The sequence below is a fragment of the Puma concolor genome, chromosome E1 (assembly GCF_028749965.1).
Source record: "Puma concolor isolate L17-30 chromosome E1, mPumCon1.1.hap2, whole genome shotgun sequence".
Classification (NCBI taxonomy): Eukaryota; Metazoa; Chordata; class Mammalia; order Carnivora; family Felidae; genus Puma; species Puma concolor.
The window spans coordinates 2,875,016-2,890,165 of record NC_141680.1 but is presented as its reverse complement, the minus strand read 5'-3'; the positions used below and the strand labels follow the sequence as shown (position 1 = coordinate 2,890,165).

The window sequence follows — 15,150 nt, the reverse complement described above, 5'->3', positions numbered from 1 at the left end:
TCGGACTCCGGAGTTCAAATATTTGGGATATAAGGTGGGGTAACAGAGCCCCCGGTGAACAGGTGCCATTAGGGACTGGAAGGCTCCCAGAACTAAGGCAGAGGCAGGAAATTCTGCGCAACAGTCAGGCCATCTGAGAAGCATGCTTATTTCGAGATCTTATCTAGACCGTGAGCACAGCACAGTGAGCCTGATACGCAGTCATCTGCACCTCCGTCCGGGGAGCACTAATGCTTCAGAAGAGCTGAAACCACCTTGGATTTCTCTGCTGGCTTGATGAGCCCAGACTCTTCAAAGTCCTTCTCTACGATCACGGGTTTGGTTTTTTGGGTTTTTTTTTTTTGTTGTTGTTGTTCTTTTTGTTTTTGCCCCATACGTTATTTACTGAGGCAGTTTTATCTTAAAACCACAAAAATGTAAAGCAGCTTCTAACAGATCCCTCTGGAAAACAACTCCAGAGGAATCATTTCTCTCTGGAAGAAGCGTCTGGCCATTATTTGGGTTTCAGTTAAACCTAGGCCATAAATATTTGGCCCGAAGCTGCCTTGTGAAGCTCTGCTATAAAGATTATGCAAATGGCAGTTTAGATGAGTATCGAACATGCTCCTTGACGGGAGGTGATCACAGCACAGAGGAAAGTTTTCTCCCCGATGGACAGGGTCGCGGACATCAGGCAAACACACGCTGTGGAGGGGTGGCAACAAAGTACAGGAGGCCCGCTTGAAATCCTCTGGTACAAACTATTCACAAACCTTACAGAAGCTGTACGACAACTTATAAGCCAAACTATGGGATGCTATAAACCATGGAAAACATACTTCTCCGCATACAGAATGAAAACCCCCCATGCACCTTGTTAACCCTTAAAAAGCAGCAGGTTACAAAAATCCTGTTTACAGGGTGATCCTATTTTGTGTGCGGTGTTTATTTTTAATTACATGGTAATCAGGATTACTTCTAGGGAGCAGGGGGCTGGGGGCTGGATTTTTCAGTTTCCTGTATATACCTCTACGTCGTTTTTTTGTTTTTTTTTTTTTTTACAGTGAGCATGCACTATTTTTATAATTTTAAAATACCCACTAAAGATTTTAAAAATAAAACACACACACACACACACACACACACACACACATACACACACACAAATACATTAAGTAGGGGGTTAAAAAAAAGAGTGGAAAAAGGTGAATGGGTGGCTCAGTCTGTTGAGCGACTGACTTTGGCTCAGGTCACCATCTCTCAGTTCGTGGGTTCGAGCCCTGCGTTGGGCTCTGTGCCGACAGCTCAGAGCCTGGAGCCTGCTTTGGATTCTGTGTCTCTCTCTCTCTCTCTGCCCCTCCCCTGCTCACACTCTGTCTCTGTCTCTCAAAAAATAAATGAATGTTTAAAAAAAAAAAAAAAGTGGAAAAAAACATACCGAACTGTTAAGAGGGGTTGTCTTTGGGGAAATTTTTTTTCCTCTCTTCTACTTCCCTACATTTTGCAAACTTTCTACAATTGTTGATGATTTTATAATGGGGAAAAAAATCATTTTGAAAACACTTTGGATATACAAAACAGCGTAGATAGCATGCTACTATTTACATTAAAAAAGCTATTTATTGGGGCGCCTGGGTGGCGCAGTCGGTTAAGCGTCCGACTTCAGCCAGGTCACGATCTCGCGGTCCGTGAGTTCGAGCCCCGCGTCAGGCTCTGGGCTGATGGCTCAGAGCTTGGAGCCTGTTTCCGATTCTGTGTCTCCCTCTCTCTCTGCCCCTCCCCCGTTCATGCTCTGTCTCTCTCTGTCCCAAAAATAAATAAACGTTGAAAAAAAAAAAAAAAAAAAAAAGCTATTTATGTCCATATAGACTCTTATCTCTGGAATGTTACACAAGAAACTGGTAACACTGACTCTTTAAAGAGAAACTGAGTCAAGCCGGGGGAGGGAGGCAGCCATGGAGCGAGATTCTCCATTCTCTACTGTAGTGCAACTTGTCAATTTTGTAACGTGTACCTCACATCACCCCTTGTAAAAGGTTTGACTGTTTTAAAAATCAAAACTATTATTAAAAAAATAATAAAATTACGTATTCTACCACCTTGCTAAATTTGCTTCGAATACACTGTGTTCACCGAGTTTTACGGGCAATTCTCCTGAAAGGAAAACAACGTTTATTGCTTGTTCTTTGGGAGGGCTGCTACACAAGCCAGCTCTCCTCATGACAGTCTCGCAAGTGGATTTTTCGGGTAGATAAGGAACCGCAGGCCCAGAGGAGCTTGGCGGCCTGCCTGAGGTCACGCGGCAGACCGGTGGCCTCCCGCGGTGAGACCCTGCTGTGTCTGGCCCTGAGGATGGGGTGGAGGCAGAGCCACCAGCCCATGCTTACCTACGGCCTCTCTCACGCTCAAAACGTATATACGGATCGTTGGGACTTTATAAAATTCCGTCACGTGAAGGCAGGCCTTGAATTCCGGGGGAAAGGACAACCATCGGGCCGTGCGGGTTAAGTATTCGTGTCATTGCAAGGCCAGGTGCGTCTGGGCGCCTCTCCCAACACGGCGCCTTCGGGAGCACCCAGCCTGACGGGACAATGCGCCCTGCAGATCCAGCCCCGTTACGCGCCTGCAAATGTCACGGCCGGGGTAAGCCCGGCCTCGCCCTCTGTCACGTCCAAAGTGGGGTGTTGATGTATGAAGCCACTTCTCTAGAATCCTGCTTGGTTACACCTCCAAACCTCACGAGGCTGAGCAAAGCCGTTGTCTGACGCCCCTCCCCAGCCCAACACTCATGTCCGGCCTCGAGCGTCTCTGCCCTTCTCAACGACTGCCTGGGTCTCCCCTTCCTTCCTCGACCACGACGTGGCCTCTCCCCCTGGTTAGTTCCGTCCGCCACCCCCCCCCCACCCGGACTCCATCTCCACGTAGGCCTTCTCTAGCAGAGCCCCTGCCACGTGTGCCCAACAAATAAGGACATTCTGGGAGGTAAAGCCAGTGCCCGTGGCAACAGCCTTAGAAGCCCAGGAAGCAGCTCTTATCACAGGGCCTGGCTGATGACAAGAGGGAGCCAAACCAATCAAGTGGAAAGTTATTTCCTTCCAAATAAGAAAAAACTGTCACCAGAAGGCTTGCAATCTCTACAGACAGATGTCTTGCATAGCTCCTTCTTTATTTTTCCCGTCTGCATCTTCTACGGAACGGAAGGCAGTACGGCCCCAGTTCCCTTCCAGAGTGGCAGAGGGCACGGGCTTTGCCATCTGACACGGTCCCAGTGCCTAACTCGGTTCCCAGCACACAGAGGGCCCTGAGCGTATCTTTCTGAGCGACGATTACATGAATTAACTACATTTTAAATCACTGGAACCTGAAAACGTCATCATTGTAAAAGCCGTAGGAGAGGGCCTGACGGATTCCCAGGAAAGCCCGCACCTCGGCTCGCGGTCGGATGACTTAGCTGAGCCGTCGTGGCCATCTAGTGGCCGAATGCCTACATCGCCGGCCCAGGGGGTTACTGGGGGCTGCACTTTGGAGATAAAGCGCAGAACTGAAGTTAGGAAGTGACAGCACGCATACCACAGCATAAGAGAGACTTCGAAGCGGGAATGGCGCGAGGAACCTAGGGCAGGGCCTTAAGGCCTCGGGAGAGCGGGGCGCAGGGAGCGGCACGGAAGACGACCGAGCACAGGGAAAGGGGTGGGACTGGGTCCCGTACTTGTCAAAGTTGACATCCAGCATGCCCGCCTTCTCCTGGCTGACCCGTAACAACGGTGTGTCCAGCCGCCGAATACAGTCCTTGTCCAGTGTTGACGTCCAGTCTTGGAAAGTCTTTCGAACCAATTCATCGATGGCCTGGACCATCTGCTGGTAGGCGTGCACACTCTCCTCTCCGGTCCCGATGTGGGGCAGGAAGTGGGCACTAGAGAGACACTAAGGGGGGGTGGGGACAACGGGTGGCTGGAGCCCGCTGGCCACCGTCCTCCGAGGCACCGTCTCCCCGCCCGCGGGCCCACACGGGGTGCGGCCTGCAGCGGAGGCCGGCCCCGACCACCCGGGGGGGGGAGGTGGGCCACATGCACAGGTGACAGGAGGCGGCCAGGGAGTTAGCAGCGCGCAGGGGAAGCACGGAAACTCGGGTCAGGAGAAGTTGGCAAAAAAAGTAAATCACGGGAGGTGAGGACGGAAGAGGTACGACGTTGAAAACCAGTACGGGCCCTTCCTCCCCAAGTCCCAGCTCAGCGACCGTGAAGCGGCCTCTGCTGTCCGCAGGCCGCCTGGTTCTCACCAGAACCAATCACATGATGGCAGATACCTCAAGAGCGTTAGACCTATGTGCCCAAAACTGCCCTTTAGAGGTTGTTGGGTTTTTTTCCGATTCTTCATGCCTGCTGTTCTAGACCAGGCCCTTCAAGGGCCACAGCTGCCCAAGGTCGTATTCCTTCTCTGACGGCCCAGCTTCCCAGATGCTGGGCCGGCTCCTCCTCTCCAGCTTGACAGGAAAATCCTAGCGGGACTCACGTTCCACCCACCACGCCCGCCGTCGCTGTGAATCCAAGCTCCGGCCTCGTCCTGTCCAGGCCCCGCACCTGCCAGTCCCCTGGCCCACCTCGGCCTCCCACCGTGGAGACGCTCTGGGGAAACTCCCGGGGCGGGTCCCCGGCCAGCACGGGGCACAGTCCCCAACCTCCACCGCCTCACGAGAACGAGTCTGGGGAGAGGCCAGGCACTCACGTTCATGACTCTGTCGATGCGCCGCCGCAGAATCCGCACCCAGTGCGCCTGTCCCGAGAACTGGGCCACGTAGGGCTCCAGGTACGGCCATTTCTTGTTCAGCTCCCGGTTCACGAGGGCCAGCTCGCCATTGAACAGCATGTACAGGTCCACCGCCTTCTTGTCGTAGGTGCGCTTGATGGCCTAAGGAAGAAGGGAGAGAGCCTGAACCCGCGCCCCGGCGGATCCAGGGTCCCCCCCAGGGACTCAAGCTGGAGGACACCTTCTCCCGGGGCCATCTGGAAACTCGGGGAGCAGACGGAAGAAGAGGCTCTGGCGGTGGAGGGCAGGGGGGACGTGGGAGGGCACGACTGGAGGTGGCACGGAGTCGGGAAGGATCAGGAAGAACTGAAGGAGGCAGAGGAGAGGCCAGGCGGGGCGGGGGGGGGGGGGGGGGGCGCGGCACCTCCCGCGACGCGAGCCGGTGGAAGGTGTCCAGCAGTAACACTCCCTGCTCCACATCTCGGACTAACTCGAAGGCGGAGGTGATCAGGTTCTGAGTCATCACCTCCAGGTCCTTGACTCCAGAACGAAACCTGCGCCGTTAGAGAAGCGTGATGAGCGTGATGACCGGTGACTGGCAGGCGTCCTCACCTGCCTCAAGGCCACGCCCCGAGTGAGACTCCCCCCGGGCTGATACCGAGGGCCTCCCCGGTGCCAGGCGCGAAGGGCGTCACGTGCCCGACTCCGTTCGTTCCGCAAAGTGATACAGTGAGGTTGGGTTCTACCACTAGGCCCTCTGTTTTAGTGGAGGAAACAGGCTCTCACTGGTTAACGGGGTGTGCCCAGCATCACCTACTGCGGCCCCTCCTCCAGCCCCGCCCCCTGTGCCCCGCCCCACCCCCCTCCTCCCCAGCCCAGGGCAGGGGCGGGATGGGTGGGGGGGGAAGGAGGCACTCTCACCTGTTGTAGTCTTCGTGCCAGGACGTGTTCTTGACGTCCAGGATGCCCCCGCGGACAGCCCGCAGCATATGGAGGTTTTTGTGAAAGATGTCCTCGATCTCCAGCAAGTTCCGTGTGATCTGGGGCCCCTGGGCCCCAAAGAAGCAGGGAAGGGGACCCTGCTTGCCGTCTTCCCAGCGGGCAAAATGATACTGGCAGTCACAGACCTACAACGAAGTCAGAGAGCGTCAGGCCTCCCTGCTCTTGTTTCTGACCTCGTAGCCCCTGAGCTCTTCGGTTTGGCTCAAGATGTCTAAACACCAGGGAGGACCCACCAGACACAAGGAGCTACTGGGATGAATTGGGGCTGCAGAATGAACTAGAAGACACCCGGGCAGTGATAACAGGCAAGAGTCTAAAAGGACGGGACAGAGGTGGGACACACAGTTATGCAGAGTCCAAGCAGTAAGCTCCCGGCTCAGCCTCTGCCCTGTCTCCTCGGCCCCTGGCCGGGGTCTGGGGTCCACTGCGCCCGCCCCTCCCTCCCTGACAGTCTGCCCACCTCAATGAGGTCCTTGCAGCGCTGCACAAAGGCATCCACCTGAGCGAATATGCTGGTCTGGTCCAGGACCCAGCCCCGGTTAGAGAACCTACATCCAGAGAAAGGTGGACCGGATGAAAACGTAGGAAACGGCCTGCGCGAAGCTCCAACTGGGAGTCCTGGGTTTGGGGGGCCTTAGAAAAGGGGACCCCAAGAGGCAGTTTTCCTGAGCCCTGAAGGGAGGAGACGCGAGATGAGGAGAAGCAGAGAGGAGGCAAAGCATCTCCGTTCTAGAAGTTTTAGAACTTCAGACTTTCGGGCCAAGAGAGCCAAGAAAGCCAAGAAAGGAGGAGTGAGCCAGGAAGGATTCCCGGGACGAGGGAGAGGAGGAGCCAGGGCTAGGCACTAGAGTATCTGCGTCCGGAGAGAACTGGGACCGGGTCTCGGAACCGGAATCCGTAGGCTTTAAACATCTGCGCTCAGCGGGAGTGGCAGGGGTGACAGACGGGACCGTGGGGGACGCACGGCGTACTGGGTATGCATCTGCACAGCCTGTAGGTAGTGGTCTTTCCAGGCCTGGCAGCACGAGATGCAGCCCTGGAGGTCCTCCTTGCTGGAAGTGACGTAGCCCTCGAAGATACGGTCCAGGGAGATGGCGTGACAGCACAGGCGGATGATCTCATTGCTCATCTGCGGACGGGCGGACGGGCGGATGGGTGGCCCGAGTGGCACCCGCCCCTTCCCCGCTGCAGCCCAGCTCACTTCCCGGCTCAGCGCCCTGTCTCGGTCAGCCCAGATGGAATGTGGGTCCCGCTCCTCAAAAGCCGGCGTCCCTTCCCAAACCTGCCTCTCGCCCACTGCCGTGCCCGGCTTTGGAGATGAGAAAACAAGGGCCTTCCCCTCCTGCCCAGCTCAGCCTGGGGGTCTGTGCTGCCTGCCTCCCCCACCACGGAAGCAGGCTATCCAGCCCAGGCCCCCACCCCCACCCGGAGCCCGCTGGAGCTGAAAGAAGCCACGGGTCTCTGTCCGAACCCCCCACCCCCACCCCCGGGCCGCTCCCCACTGCCTGGAGCTGCGGATGCCCCTTCCTCAGCGAATCGGGCCCCTCTCCTAAAGCCCTCCGCCCCACCCCTGCGGAACACGCACCTTTCGGAAGAGGGAGGTCAGTCTCTCCCGAGTGTTGTAGTGGGGAGAGTTGACCCAGATGATGCGGATGAGGCTGATCAACTTGGGGAGCTTACTGGAGATGTCCTTAGGCTGCATGTAGGCCAGCTCCTGGTAGGGCTCCTTCAGGATCGACAGAAACGTCAGGTTTGACTGGGCTTGTTGGAAGCCATCCTGGCAGGGAAGACCAACGAGGAGTGAGTCCCGTCCGTTGGAAAGAAGCGGCCCGGAGCCAGCACCATTTGCCCATCTGGAACCCCGCCCTGGCCTGCCTCTCTCAGAGCCTAGCCAGGCATCTCAGGTCTCCGTGGGCCCTCAAGAGCGGAGTTCATACCTGTCCGCTTTCGTTCGTACTTCCCACCGCGGGGCCTTGGTGTCTTTTCTCGTGGGGAGTCCCATCTCTCCCACCAGACTGGGATTCCCTACGCTCAGGGTTTGTGTCCACTCCCCCAGCGTCTCCGGCTGAATTCAGAACCCCACACCACTCAATAACTGTTGATCAACTGACCGAACACCCTCACGGTTTCACCCAGTATCCCTCACCGCCCTGGTCTCGAGCAGGGTTCTAAACTTTTCCACGTAGCTGTGGCTCAGTTCCCTTAAGACCTAGCTCAAAATCCTGCCCGGGAAGAGAAGGCCTCCGCCTTCTCTGCCTGTATTCCACAGATCACTCTGCCCTTCTGCGTGTCCCCAAAGCTAACAGAATCATCTCGTCATACTTTATTAAATTGTTTTTAATTTTTTTTAACGTTTATTTATTTTTGAGACAGAGAGAGACAGAGCATGAACGGGGAAGGGGCAGAGAGAGAGGGAGACACAGAATCGGAAGCAGGCTCCAGGCTCCGAGCCATCAGCCCAGAGCCCGACGCGGGGCTCGAACTCACGGACCGTGAGATCGTGACCTGAGCTGAAGTCGGATGCTTAACCGACTGAGCCACCCAGGCACCCCTTAAATTTATTTTTTAAGTGTTTATCTTGCAATTCTCTTGGCTGAACCCTATGGGTTCCTCTTTGACCCCATGCCATCTAGTGATTCTGTTTTGTGGAAGCCTAATTTTCTGAGCTGGACTGTAGGGGTGGGGTTCATGGAGACAGGTTATAGGGGTGGGGCTCATAGAAGGTACTCAGTGTTTATTTGTTGACTGACTGCAGTCTCCCTAACTAAACTATAAGCTCCTTGGGACCTTGTGTTTTCCTCCTTGTGTACTCGCCCCCCCCCAAGTGCAAGTCCAAACACTGGGTGGATCTATCTTTGCTGTTGATGCTTACTCTGGCTCCTTCTCCTTAGCACCTTATATTGTCCCAACCACTGTCCACTTTCTGCTAAGCCTCTATCCTTTTTTTTTTTTTTTTTAACGTATATTTATTTTTGAGAGAGTGAGAGAGAGAGAGATCGAGAGTGTGAGCAGGGGCGGGGCGGAGAGAGAGGGAGACACAGAACCCGAAGCAGGCTCCGGGCTCCGAGCCGTCAGCACAGAGCCCGACGCGGGGCTCGAACTCACGAATGGCGAGATCATGGCCCGAGCCGAAGTCGGACGCTTCACCGACCGAGCCCCTGCCCCGGGCGCCCCTTAAGCCTCCATCCTCTGGCCCGCTCACCAACCTGGATCTGCTGGGCCAGTTTCATGAAGGGTGCCAAGTAGGACGACTTGGCAAGGTGCAGGATGGACCCGATGTGCTTCACTCCCTCCTTCACCAGCTGTTTACTGATGCCAGACAGGTCCATGCACCGATTGCGCCAGAACTCAACCTCCTCCAAAGGACCTAAATTTTCTCCTATCTCCACAGACTCCTGGGCACTGAGCACCTCCTTTATCTGCCGGGTCCAGTGGATCATGGAGGCTGCCGGGGAGAGCACAAAACCTCTCGCGCGTCTTTAAACTGCTCCCCCGTGTGTCCTTCCCGCGGCCGCCCGCGCAGCCCTCCCAACCCAGCTCCCTCCTCGGCCTCTGGGCTGCCCCTCCGCTGTCCCCTCGGCCCGCAACACACTGGCAATGCCAGCCACTCACTCTCCAGCCGCTGCACCAGCTCCTTGTCCTTAACTACCACCTCAGGCTCCATGTTCATGGCCTCTGCGGGAATGTAGAGAACCGTGTGCCCCTCCAGTTTGTAGCGAGTGTCTAAGGAAAGGAAAGGACCGTGGAAGTTCACAGACGGGACTGAGTTTATGCTACCCCAGTTCCAACAGTGGTTGGTATTCCGGGGCCCAGGAAGTATGGGGGATTTCAGGAGAACGGGCAAAAGAAACTACGACTCCTAATTTTTTGACCTCAAGAGGGAAAATGACAGAAGGCAAGAGGGAAACCTCGTTGAGGTAAAATAAGAGATTATCATAAAATAAGGTCAAAGATCTGGACCGCGTCTTCAACATTCTCTTCTACGATGCATGCGCTCCCCCCAGGAGCCCCATACCACCCGTGTTTCCCCTGACCCCACGTGTACTCATGAAATACCCAACTCTACGTTTGAGCGGATCTGGTCAACAGTCGACGGCAGAAAACCGTACCTGTACCGGGAGGCAAATTCTGCACCCTGACCCACGCATTCAGCAAACACACACAGGCACTGACTCCGTGCCGGGCCGCACAGGTACTCGGGATGAATCTCCCACCCGCCTCGCTCGCCCCTCCCGTCGGTGGGGCACCAGACAGAAACCAGGCACGGGAGGTTTTCTGCTCACCTGTCAGGCAGGCCAAGAATCTGTGCAAATGAGAAGCAAAATGATTTCGAATACTCTCAGGCCAGGTTGCGTTTGCAAAGATCTGAGGGGCAAAGACGCCACTGAGCAGCCGAAGCAGGGCCGGGATGTAGGAACCACGCACCGTCCCAAACTGCACGGTGGCCTCGAAGTTCTCTGGAGTGATGGGAACCGGCGCTTGGCGTATGAAGTAGACAATCTGGTTCTGCGTCTGCATGGAAGACAGTAGGTCAGAGATCAGCGTCCAGACCCCAGCATGGTACCCAACAGAATCTGAGGCGCCAATCACGAAGGCCTGGCTGAGGTCTCGGTCACGTTCGCTTAGGGCATCCCGGCTCATCTCCAAATGTGTCACGGTGTGCTTCCTGTGTCTTTCAGGGGACATAACAGAGTCCACACCCAGAACCACAGGGAGGAAATGCAGAGAGCATGTCTTGAAGGGAGGGAGGGACTGTGTATTCTGCCCAACTTGGTCCCCGAACCTAGTACAGTTGACTGGGACACATTAGATGCTCCATAAATGTTGGACAGATGGATAGAATGAAACGGATCGAATGGGGGAAGCACTTGTAGGTATAGGGAAAGTGGGAAGGAGAGGAATGGAGTTAACAGGCAATCGACTTGGGTGTTTCCATTTCAGTTGCATAAACTTCTCCCCCAATTTCCCATTTACCCCTCAACTTGGTTAATGGTGAGTTTGTGTGGCTGTTGTTGTTGTCCACATCCAGAAACGTACAGCTTTCGTGTAGTTAAAACTTTACAATTTTCAAGTTCCTGACTTCCCTACATGCTCAGAAAGGCCGTTCCTCCCTAAGATCAGATCTGCCTTTCGTGTGGGTGTGCATTTGACTACTCTTTACAATTTAGTTCCTTCCAAAAACGGAAAATGAAGCACAAAGAAGAAATTAATAACCATCCATCTTCCCACTGCCCAGAATTAAATTTTGGCATTTGGGGTCTTTTTTTTTTTTTTTTTTAAACCTTAACACTATTATTTTTCTTAAAATGATATATATATGTAATACCATATGATTTCCCTCCTGTGTAGTATTCAAGAAATAAAACGAGCAAAGGGGGAAAGGAGAAAGAGGAGCAAACCAAGAACCAGACTCTTGGGGTGCCTGGCCGGCTCAGCTGGCTTTTGTGTGCTGTATTACTGGTGTGTAGGTGTTAAGATTAGTGAGTGTGTGTGGTATATTGTGCAGTACGTGTGTGGTGCACATTGGCGTGATTCTAGGATATGTGTGGTTTGCCTGTGTGTGTGGTGTAAGTGTGGTATGTATGAGTGAGAGTGCATGCAACTCTTGATCTTGGGGTTGTGAGTTCGAGCCCCACGTTGGATGTAGAGAGTATTAGAATAAATAAATAAACTTAAAAAAGAGAGAGAGACTCTCTGCCCCTCCCCCGTTCATGCTCTGTCTCTGTCTGTCCCATAAATAAATAAAAACGTTGAAAAAAAATTTAAAAAAAAAAAAAAAGAGAGAGAGAAAAGAAACAGACTTTAAACTATAGGGAAGAAACTGATACTTTCCAGAGGGGAGGTGGGCGGGAAGATGGGTGTAAGAGGTGACAGGAATTAAGGAGAGCACTTGCTATGCTGAGCACAGGGCGATTAAAATAAAAACTTTTTATTTATTTATTTATTTATTTATTTATTTATTTATTTATTTATCTATTTATTTATTTATTTATTTATTTTCGAGAGACAGAGAGCGAGCAGGGGAGCGGCAGAGAGAGAGAGACACTTAGAATCCAAAGCAGGCTCCAGGCTCTGAGCCGTCAGCACAGAGCCCGATGCGGGGCTTGAACTCACAAGCTGTGAGATCATGACCTGAGCCGAAGTCGGAGGCTTAAGTGACTGAGCCACCCAGGCGCCCCGAAATAAAAACTTTTTAAAAGGCAGGGGAAGAGCCCCTGGCTGGCTCAGTCAATAGAGCATGTGACTCTTGGACCTGGGGTTGTGAGTTTGAGCTCCATCTGGGGCATAGAGATCACTTAAAAATATCTTTGGGGTGCCTGGGTGGCTCAGTCAGTTGAGCATCCGACTTCGGCTCGGGTCATGATCTCGCAGTTTGTGAGTTCGAGCCCCACGTCGGACTCTGTGCTGACAGCTGGGAGCCTGGAGCCTGTTTCCGATTCTGTGTCTCCCTCTCTCTCTGCCCCTCCCCTGCTCACACTCTGTCTCTCTCTCACAAATAAACATTAAAATTTTTTTAATAACATAAAATAAAATATCTTTGAGGCACCTGGGTGGCTTGGTCAGTTAAGCATCTGGCTCTTGATTTTGGTTCAGGTGATGATCTCAAGGTTCATGGGATGGAGCCCTGCGTTGGGCTCTGCATTGACAGTGCTGAACCTGCTTGGGAGTCTCTCTCTCTCCCTCTCTCTCTCTCTCTCTCTCTCTGCCCCTCCCTCGCCCCCCTCAAAATAAATAAATAAATAAAAATTAAATAAAGACATAAAATCTTTTGGCACCTGGGTGGCTGTCAGTTGAATGTCAAGAGTTGGATGCTTAACCAACTAAGCCACCCAGGCACCCCTAGTATTAATTTTTATTTAAATGAATTGAACGTTCCTAGATTCTTTATTCCTGAGTTCTTTATTTGGTTCATTTCTTTCTTTTCTTTTTTTTTTTTTTTTTAAGATTTTATTTTTGAGTAATCTCTACACCCAACATGGGGCTCAAACTCATGACCCCAGATCAAGAGTCTCACGCTCCACTGAGTGAACCAGCCAGGAGCCCCTATTTGGTTCATTTCTTAATGGAATAGATTTCCACTGATGATAAATATATATTTTTTTAAGTAGGGTTCTTTCAAGATTGAAAATGATCACCTCTTTGTTGCCATTGTATTTGACCATCTCGGCTGGGTATAATACCCTTGGGGCACACTGTCCTTCCGAGAGAACTCTGAGTGTGTTCTTCCTGGTGATCAGAGAAGTGGGCAACCAGCCTAATGTTTCCTCGTGGCAGACTATTTGTTTTTTGGCGAGGGCTAAGTCATTTTTTCCCAAATTTTTGTGTTTTAAATAATTCCAACTCGTAGAGAAATTGCAAGAAAAATCCAATGAACAGCACACCCTCCATCTAGATTCATTATTGTCAACATCTGTGCTTGAGGGAACCCTCTTGCTCGCTCCCTCTCCCAGCTGAGCCATTTGAGAGTTAGCAGTAGACATCGTGATAGGGCGCCCTTAAATACTTTGGCATATAGCTCTGAAAAAGGATATTCTCCAACACATCCAACACCATAATTATCACACACTCAGAAGACTGAACTTCATACAATACTTGATATAATACACAATCCATATTCAATTTTCCCCAGTGGTCCAAATAACGTCACATACGGCTGTTCTTTGCCACCCAGGATCCAATCCAGGATCACACACGGCCGTGTCTCCTCAGTTTCCTTGCATTCCACACGGTTCTCCGGTCTTTTCCTTTTTTTTCTTTTTCTTTTTCTTTTTAGTTTATTTACTTATTTTGAGAGAGAGTGCAGATGGGGAAGGGGCAGAGAGAGAGAGAGAGGGAGAGAATACCAAGCAGGCTCCGTGCCACCAGCGCAGAGCCCAACGTGGGGCTCAAACTCACGAACCATGAGACCATGATCTGAGCCGACCTGAGCCACCCAGGCGCCCCCCCACCACCACCCCTGTCTTCTTCTTTCTTCCATGGCATTGATCTTTCTAACAGTCCAGGCCAGTTGTTTTCCAAAATGTCCCTTAACTTGTATTTATCTGATTGTTTCCTCAGTATTAGATGCAGGTTAAATCTTCTTGGCAGGAATACCACATAGGCGATGTTCCCAAAGAATTAATTCCCTTGGAGTTCAGTAGCTTACCTAAGATGTGTGTTGACATTAAACATTGTGTAACAAATTTTGTGGAAGAAAAGCTTGCTCTGCCAATTCCCAGATTCAGTTCCTTCTGCAGGTCAAGGAAATTCTTTTGTGTTTTATCTTTAAATTTCTATCGTCTCATTCGTTGGCACTCTATATTAGATCACCTGTCTTATTAACTTTCCTTTAATCATGTCGTCATTGGCTTTCTCTTCCTCGTGCACTATGATGATCTCGAGCCTCTCTTCCCTGGCAACTCGGGTCTGCAGCGATCGCTCATCAGTCCCTCGCTGTTTCTAACCTACTGGGTTTTGTCACATGCTGCTATGTTCATTTCCTAAAATTTGCAATCTCCGTTTTATGTATTTCCCATGTTGCATCATTTCACCTCCCAGCTTTTTAAAAATTGAATTCATGCTCTTGTTAGGTTTGTTCCTAGCACAAATTCTGTTGTGAGGAATTTCCTTCTGCTTGGCTCTTTTCCTCCTGTGTCTGCTTTGTTCCATTTGCGTCCCCTGGATGTAACATGCCTGCGGTTGCCACGCAATTCCTCTCCACCTTCCACATGCGTGAGCAGTTTCTGTGACCCCGTCTTTTCTGCTCTAACAGACTGTGGGTGACTCCTTGATGTCCTGCTGGGAGAGCCGTGTTTCTTTTCCCCCTCCAAGTGAAAGGATCGCGTATTTTATGTTTTATTCCCTCTTCGCCAGCCTAAGAGGATAGCACGAGGGGATGGGCGGGTGGTTCAGGCTAATTTCAAAAGAACATAAAATCTCTGAGAAAATACCTGGGCGCTTTCTTCCTTTTCAGGTTTTGTTACACGTCCTGAGGGTCCCATCTTGCTGGGGGTCCACCATTCCCCTGGGAAGAACATTTCTGTCACTCAGAGCACAGACCTTTCATTGGTCCCCACTTCATCAAGTCTCTTAGGTTATGTTTCTTTCCTTCTTTACTCTTCGGTGTTGTTTATTTTTTTTCTGGTTTTACCTTTTGCTCCTTTTATCAAGAGTAATAATTCTTTAAAAAAATTTTTTTAATGTTTATTTATTTTTGAAAGAGAGAGACAGAGCATGAGAGGGGGGAGACACAGAATCCGAACCAGGCTCCAGGCTCTGAGCTGTCAGCACAGAGCCCGACACAGGGCTTGAACTCACAAGCTTGTGAGACCATGACCTGAGTCAAAGTCAGGCGCTTAAGCAACGGAGCCACCCAGGCACCCCAAGAGTAATAATTCTTTAAGGAAGTTCAATTGGCCATCTTGACTCAGAAGCATACAACTA

The 15,150-nt window shown here is 51.8% G+C and overlaps 1 protein-coding gene across 1 annotated transcript in view; it reads right to left on the bottom strand.

Annotated features, from left to right (window-relative positions):
• The window catches only part of DNAH2 (dynein axonemal heavy chain 2), an 84,611-nt gene that overhangs the window by 55,960 nt on the left and 13,501 nt on the right, over positions 1-15,150 (bottom strand). Inside the window, exons 5-14 of the mRNA XM_086686540.1 lie at positions 10,011-10,239; positions 9,340-9,450; positions 8,934-9,172; positions 7,313-7,504; positions 6,699-6,856; positions 6,188-6,275; positions 5,647-5,852; positions 5,150-5,279; positions 4,705-4,887; positions 3,689-3,903 (exon numbers count right to left, since the gene is read on the bottom strand). Of these exons, the coding sequence (XP_086542666.1) occupies positions 3,689-3,903; positions 4,705-4,887; positions 5,150-5,279; positions 5,647-5,852; positions 6,188-6,275; positions 6,699-6,856; positions 7,313-7,504; positions 8,934-9,172; positions 9,340-9,450; positions 10,011-10,239 (1,751 nt within the window). The remainder of the gene's footprint in view (positions 1-3,688; positions 3,904-4,704; positions 4,888-5,149; positions 5,280-5,646; positions 5,853-6,187; positions 6,276-6,698; positions 6,857-7,312; positions 7,505-8,933; positions 9,173-9,339; positions 9,451-10,010; positions 10,240-15,150) is intronic.